Source organism: Gadus macrocephalus, chromosome 6 (assembly GCF_031168955.1).
Source record: "Gadus macrocephalus chromosome 6, ASM3116895v1".
NCBI lineage: Eukaryota > Metazoa > Chordata > Actinopteri > Gadiformes > Gadidae > Gadus > Gadus macrocephalus.
In genome coordinates, this window is record NC_082387.1 from 791411 (window position 1) to 799346 (window position 7936).

At 43.2% G+C, this 7936-nt stretch overlaps 1 protein-coding gene across 1 annotated transcript; it reads right to left on the reverse strand.

Moving 5' to 3' along the window:
* Positions 1-5612: 5612 nt before the first annotated feature.
* Positions 5613-7678, reverse strand: LOC132459154 (piggyBac transposable element-derived protein 4-like). The gene is made up of 3 exons (XM_060053539.1): positions 7622-7678; positions 7480-7530; positions 5613-7395 (listed from the first exon to the last, which is right to left on the reverse strand). The coding sequence occupies exon 3, from the start codon at positions 7256-7258 to the stop codon at positions 5780-5782; it is 1479 nt and encodes a 492-aa protein (XP_059909522.1). The 5' UTR covers positions 7259-7395; positions 7480-7530; positions 7622-7678; the 3' UTR covers positions 5613-5779.
* Between the last annotated feature and the right edge of the window lie 258 nt (positions 7679-7936).

Sequence of the window (7936 nt, forward strand, 5' to 3'; positions counted from 1 at the left end):
CTTCTTCCCAAAAATGTGAATATGCTGATATTCCTTAACAAGAATCTGCCCAGGTAATTAATATAACTATTATTCAGGCTATTCCCCACTATGGGAATTATTATCATTGTTTAATTAATGTTGTTCTTGGCCATTTATAAAAGCTAATAGACTTTTATTATTTGTTTTCCAGACCATGCAATGATAACGAAAAGAAGACACGCTGAGAGAATCAGCATCATTCAACTACGTGTGTGTGTGTCTATAATAAACTGGTATTGAAAAATCCTTGGTTTCTTGTCCCTCAAAAATAGAGAAGAAAAAATCGTGTTGTTATCATAGCCTTGTTTTTTTTAATCATTGCTTTATTGGCCTAATCTGAGGAGAAATCTATGCCATAAACAGAAATATTATAGGCCTTTATTACACGGGTCTTCTCAATGGCGTGGAAGGGTCAGTTTACTTGCATGGGTAGTAGTCCGGTAACTTGTCAACCCCAGCGTCTGGTTGCTAAGCAACCAAAGACCTATTCTTTGCTGATCAACACTACGAATGCTGGTAACGAATAAAAAATTGTAAAAAGACACACCATGTGAAGTTATTGTTTCGTTTTGGCAAGTAGTCGTGTAATAAGCGGGATAATGTATAGAACGTCGCCAGTCATTATCGAAAATTAGCCCCTTCAGGGCGAAGCAAGACACCTCCGCTGTGCGTCGTGTCCAGTTCGCCCTGTCGGTGCTTATTTTCCCGATAATGACCGGCGTTCTATACATTATCCCTTAGCCTACATATATATTTAGCAGAGTTGTACAAAGTTACACATGTATGAAACCGGGCTCGGGCTCATAGAGTGGCGAAGTCACGCCCCTTCCGGTAGGGCTCATGGGACCTATGAGATCGAAAAATATGAATGGGTGTCAATGGAGAGAAAATAATTATTTTCTGGTCCCAGTCTTTATATGCCCTGGATTACACATATGTTGTTTGTGGATTTAAAGGATAATTTTTCATGCAAAGAAAACTAAAAATGTTCGTGAAGAAGTTTGATAATTTTAGGTTTTATGTGAGGCCGCTTTGTGAACTACAGCTCTTCGCTGCTCTCGACGCATATGATATACGTCAACACACCCGCCCTTGGAACTCGGCACAGAGATGGCGATCTCTCTGCCCCACTTCACCGCTTTTTCCAAGGGGAGGATAAAAGCATCGAAAGAGGTTAAAACCATTATAAATCGGGGCACGTGCAGAGTTTCAGTTATGCCGATGGGAAGATTGTCGGTCTTCTCCACGCCAGTCGCAGGGAGCGTGACGTCACATACGAGCCGTGTAGTCTTTCTCGTTGTGTTTTCTCTACAGCCTTTATCTGAACAATTGCTCAATAAACGGTCGAACTCTTTGCATGAAAAATTATCCTTTAAATCCACAAACAACATGTGTGTAATCCAGGGCATATAAAGACCGGGACCAGAAAATAATTATTTTCTCTCCATTGACACCCATTCATATTTTTCGATCTCATAGGTCCCATGAGCCCTACCGGAAGGGGTGTGACTTCGCCACTCTATAGTGTCGGGCCGGGCTCAGACAGAACGTGCACGGGCTCGGGCCGCTTCATTTTCTGGGCCCGATCTAAACTCTACCCTCAATTGGTCGTATAGTGCGACAAAAAAAAAGGGGTCGTGTTTAAAAAAAAAATTAACCGTTCACACCCCTAGTCCATAGCATGCATACCGCTCGTTGATACTCGATTATTACAATATATCACAACCAGTTTAATGGATAACCATAACACACAGCCATGACATGACCCCGACTGGACCCCGACTGACAACGTGCTGGTGACAACAGTAGTGTGTTGCCTAATATGGAATGCTGATTTTTTGTATTACGATGTTTAAAAAAAAAAAAAGTTAAATGAGGTTCTTCCTGGTCTGGGGAAAAAAAGGGAACCACCCCGGGTCTGGTCCTCCTGCGGGGTCGGCGTCTTGCTCCCTTGGGTCTCCTGCTGCTGAGTCCTGGGGAGAGGCGAAATGTCAGTAGCGTGGGCCTCGGAAATCTCCCCCTACCGCATCTCTCCAACTCGGTCACACTCCCCTGACTGGTGCGCGCTCGGTCCTTAAGAACGCTCCGCCGTCTCCTTCCACCGGGTGCTCCGCATCTCCGTGATTGCGCGGGTGCGCTCAATGCGCGCTCCCGCGTCGCCGCGCCGAGCGGCACATATCTCCCGCGGACTACCTGCCCGCGGAGAGGGCGCTGGCGGGGCTCGAACTCCTCCGTCGGATCGGGGTTGCCACAAAAGGCAAAGTTAAAAAAGCTTTTTAGAAAGTGCAATGTATTTAAGATTTAGCAGAAAGCTGAAGCAAGCATAAAAATCTTCAGTCTTGTTTTAAAGGTGCTCAGAGTTGGGGCAAGTCTTAAATCCTCTGGGAGTTTATTCCAGCTATTTGTTGCATAGTAACTAAATCCTGCTTTCCCATGTGTCGTGTTTAGTCTGGGGATAATTAACAGATTGGTCTCAGAGGATCTTAGTGGTCTAGAAGGCTTATGTAGTGGAAGCATATCAGTCAAATAATTTGGGCCTAAACCATGTAGGGATTTATAGGTTAGCAACATGATTTTAAAATCAATTCTCTGACCTACAGGAGGCCAATGTAACGATTTCAGAATTGGTGTAATATGTTCACATTTTTTGGTCTTTGTTAGAACTCTAGCAGCAGCATTCTGAACAAGCTGAAGCTTCCTCAGAGTTTGTTTCGGGAGACCTGTAAGGAGACCATTGCAGTAATCAAGCTTACTAGTGATAAAGGCATGTACAAGTTTTTGTAAGTCTTCGGTGGACATGATCCCTCTAAGTCTTGCTACATTTTTAAGGTGATAATATGCAGATTTTGTAACTGATTTGATGTGACTGTCGAAATGTAAATCTGAATCCATGATAACCCCTAGATTTCTAGCTTTGATTGAGGTTTTCAGGGACAGAAAGTGAAGGTGTTGGGTTACTTTTAGGGCTGCAACTAACGATTATTTTAATAATCGATTAATCTGTCGATTATTTTTTCGATTAATCGATGAATCGGATAAACAACATTTGGAATTGCCGCATCTTTATTCAAAAACTGAACATTACTTCAAATTCATATTGCAGACTGAAGTGTAAAAACACCAGGTTATTGCTCCAACGTCCCGGAACTATTAAAAGTAATATTAAATAATAAAAATTAAAAAAACATAACTGGGATTTCACCAAAATCTCAATTATTATTTTTATGTTGCATTTGAACGCATCAATCATATTACTGAGCCGACCTGAACACATCACATTTGACAATGTTTGTGACCATTGGTCAGTTTTTTTTTTTAAGCTAACTAGCTCTATATCCTGCCGATTTTAACATGGATTTAAAAACTGCATTACTATTTTTAACTGATGGGACTTTCTACACCGGCCGGTTGTGTGATTACTACCGCTGCTTTGGATGACTGTTGATGCAGCGGTGCCGACTACGAGCCCGTCTGCACAACGTCTGCTGCAGCAGCTGACTGTACTAGACGGATACTGAGTTGAAGGAGTTTTTTTTAACCCAAAGACAGTGAAGGTACAACACTTTTATGTAGGCCAACAGTCCAGTTTTAAGATATGACCAAAATACAAGCTGTGGTCGCTCACACTAAAGCTCGCTGTGGGCGTGCATGAACCATGAACCAACCTGTCGGCGGCTGGCTGTAAACAGTGCTGCGCCTATGAGTAACTTATTAATCGCGCGACACAACGAATCGACGACCAAATTCGTTGCCAACGCATTTAGTAATCGTTTTTTATCGATTCATTGTTGCAGCCCTAGTTACTTTACCTTTCCGTTTTTAAACCAAATACAATTATCTCTGTTTTGTCCTCATTTAGTTTAAGGAAATTTCGGCTCATCCATTCTTCCACTTGCTCAATGCACTGGCACAGCAGATCTATGGGCCGATAGTCATTTGGTGATAGCGATACATAGATTTGCGTGTCATCAGCATAGCATGATGGTTAATATTGTTATTTTGCATGATTTGCCCTAGTGGGAGCATGTAGATGTTGAATAAAGAGGGTCCTAAGATCGAACCTTGCGGGACTCCACAGGTCACGTTGGTTGATTCTGATACAAAGTCGCCAATGGAAACAAAGTAGTTCCTATTTTGTAGGTAGGACCTGAACCAATTTAAGACTGTGCCTGAAAGCCCCACCCAGTTTTCTAACCTGTCCAGAAGTAATGTATGGTCTACAGTGTCGAATGCAGCACTGAGGTCAAGTAGCATTAGTATTGAGGTTTTGCCAGAGTGTGTTAAGACGGATGTCGTTTACTACTTTAATAAGGGCGGTCTCAGTGCTGTGCAGTGGTCGAAATCCTGATATGAAGGTGTCATAGCAACCAGTTGATAACAGGAAGTGATTAAGTTGCTGGAGGACAACTTTCTCAATGATTTTACTTATGAGGGGTAGATTTGATATTGGTCTGTAGTTGTTAATAATAGAAGCATCTAGGCTCTGCTTTTTTAAAAGGGGTTTAATAACTGCAGTTTTCAAAGCTTTTGGGAAATTGCCTGACTGGAGAGAGTTGTTAACTATCTGCAATATGTCTGCTGCTAGGCAGTCGAAAACATTCTTAAAGAGGTTGGTAGGTAAAGTATCAAGGCAACAGGTGGATGGCTTTAGTTGTGTCACAGTTTCCACAAGATTTTGAGAGTCTAACATTAAAGCGTGCCATTCTTGCCACGTTACTTTTGCCTGAACAGGGTGGTAGTCCAACATTTTTGTTTGAAGTGGAGATATTAATGGCGCGTCTGATGCCTTCAATTTTATCAGTATAAAAAGCTGCAAACTCATTGCATTTCTGCGTGGAATGGAGATCAGGTGGAATTTGTGTTGGGGGGTGGGTCAGTCTGTCAACAGTTGCAAATAGGGTTTTTGCATTATTAGTGTTGGTTTTAATGATATTGGAGAAAAATGTTTCTCTAGCACTTTTTAAGTCTTAATTGTAGGCAGGAGGGACTCTTTATAGATATCATGTTGAATATGAAGTTTTGTTTTACGCCAGATGCGTTCAACCTTCCTGCATTCTTTTTTCTGTGCTGTTACAGAACTCGACCACTCGACTGTTGGAATACACAAGGGGATATTGAAAGCATACTTCAGATAAAACTATAAGATAATTAGGAAATAGTTTATTTTAATTGACTTACGATAACATTAACTCATTGGCTGCCAGCCATTTTCAGTGCAGAGAGCCCCATACTGCCAAGCGTTTTACAGCATTTTGACTGATTTCCCACCCACGGAACAGTGAGTTCTATGACTATGTAAAACACTGAAACCACCAAAAGACAGAGTAGACTCTCTTCTTTCATCAGGAACAAACCGTTTGTTTCTACCTTTTTCCGTTCTTTAGTAATCGGCAGTAGAACATACGTTGGTTTCACCAAAAACACAATTTTTTTACCAAAAATTGAGAAAACAAGCTTTTTGCTTTAGTGACCCCTTCAACACCTGAAAAGTGGTTTCCCTCCATAAAACAGCAAAAACAACATTGAGACAGGTATTTTGACAGGACAATAATAATTTATTTGCAAATATATAACCAATATATACAAAATGTCAGTTGTACAATTCTTTCCAGGTATGTATTTCTGTATGTTGTCGCAGCTATATCGAATCCTGTGTGTGTGTGTGTGTGTGTGTGTGTGTGTGTGTGTGTGTGTGTGTGTGTGTGTGTGTGTGTGTGTGTGTGTGTGGGTGTGTGTGTGTGTGTGTGTGTGTCCACCCCTACACAAAATAGTTCAGCTTAGTGTGGTAAGCTGTAAAACACTCCCCTGCGTGCAAGGGGACACGACAGGACTGACACCACATTTTTGTCTCGCTGCGCAGACCCCTGCGAGCACAGACCCTACACCTCCTTGCTGGTCTCCCCTTCTTGCTGGTGGGCATCAGGTGTCTGAGTTTGTGTCTGCTTAGCCCTCCGTCTAGCCTGCTCTCTGGGTCAGTGTTATATGGTGCTCTCGGAGTACGTCTGCCTTCCTCCAAGTCCCCAGACCCCTCAGCCCCCACGCCTGCCACTTCCTCCTCCTCCACCTCCTCCTCCTCACACCCCCCCACATGTCGCTTTACTGTCCAGGACTTCACTACCCTGCGAATGAACTCCAAGAGGGTTTTACACTCCTCTGGGTTTCTGGCTCGGTAGAGGACATAGGCGTTAAACATGCATAGTTGGAAGAGATAGGCTACAAACTTCTTTGACCAGTTCAGCGATCTTCGGATGAAGGGATAGTATGCAATATTTTGGTCCAACTTGTCTACCCCATTCATGGATGCATTGTACGCAACAACACACTCTGGCTTGAGCTGAGCAACCTTGTCTCTGTTTCCCCTCCTCCACACTTCAACCCACTGCATGCTATCTTGGTGGCAGGTAGTCACCATCCTCACCAACCGTTTGTCCTGCCATGCTACTACCATCACCCTCTCATTGTGCCGCACAACTTTTTCCCCCACCCCCAAGTCAGCCTTGGTCATCTCGCTGATGATCTGAGGTTCCCCCCTATGTTTCCTCAGTGTTCCACAGACGTTGGTTTGCACTCCCAGTAAACGTTCACACAGTGCTACAGAATTGTCGAAGTTATCCATGAACAATGTATAACCATGACCTGGTAGACGATCAAGGAGAGAGAACACTATCTCTGGCAGAGTACTAGCTTCCCCAACATAAGGACGCATATTGAAGCAGTACCCTGTGGCAGAGTCACACAGTATGTAGGATTTGATTCCATACTTCACAGGCTTTTGTGGGTTATACACCCTGAAAGACAGGCGCCCCCGCCACTGCATCATACCCTCATCAATGCAAATGTTTTGGCCTGGTTGATACATCTCCTTGAACTTTTCCACAATGTAATCCAACACTCGGCGAACTTTGTACATTTTGTCAGATGCATCCTGTGATGCATTATTGTTGAAATGAAGGAACCTCCATATTATCTGAAATCTGTTCCTTGGCATAGTCTTGCCGAAATGGGGCGTGGCATCTACCTCATCAACACTCCAGTACATTTCAAGGCTAGGCTTTTTGATGTAACCAGTGAGAAAACTGAGTCCAAAGAAAGTTTTCAATTCTGGGACTGACACTGGTTTCCATGCATGTCCTCTGCTATATGGCAGATTGTCAGGGTGTGCTTCAAAATATTGACTTGCGTATAGGTTGGTCTGATCCACAATATTTTGGAGCAGCTCGTCCGTCAGGAAGAGCATCAGGAAGTCAGCTGGCAGGTCGCTATCCAGCTCCGCAGCAGCCCTCCGGGGTCCAGGGGTTGCAGTGAAGGGGAAATTGTTTGGTTGCCAGCCAGCTTGATGCCAGTCATCCCCGCAACCTCTGCTTGATGCATGACCTGTAAATTATAGAAATATATAAAATTACCATAAAACATCTATTTTTATTGCTGCGGTGTGATGTGAAGAATACTTTTTTTTACCTTTCTTCTTCGCTTTGCCAATAGGAGTCGGAGCTCTGCTGGATGCACGACCTGTAAATTATGGAATAATACACAATTAGCCTACAATAAAAAAAATATATAATTATTGCTTCGGTGTGATGTGAAGAATAATTTTTTTTACCTTTCTTCGCTTTGCCAACAGGATTGGGAGCAGTGGGAGGGGGAGGGGGAGGGGGAGTGGGAGTGCAACATTGTATCAGTAGGCTACTAGCAACACATATTAGCTACAGTAACGAACTACTGGGACTAAATTGCATTCATGTGACGGACTGAAGGAGGAGAGAAGGGGAAAAGTTAAAGGGGACTTATTATACCACCAGGTGTGAGTGTGATTAGCCTTACAAGCCGTTTCGAAAATCGGCCTAATATGACATCACTAGTGGGTGTGTCCACCTAGATCTGTGCTGGATAGATGAGCAATGTTTACTTCAGTCCA

What these genes read in the sequence shown, in the direction of transcription:
- LOC132459154 (XM_060053539.1), bottom strand. Translation starts at nt 7,258, where the DNA reads ATGCTCTTCCTGACGGACGAGCTGCTCCAAAATATTGTGGATCAGACC.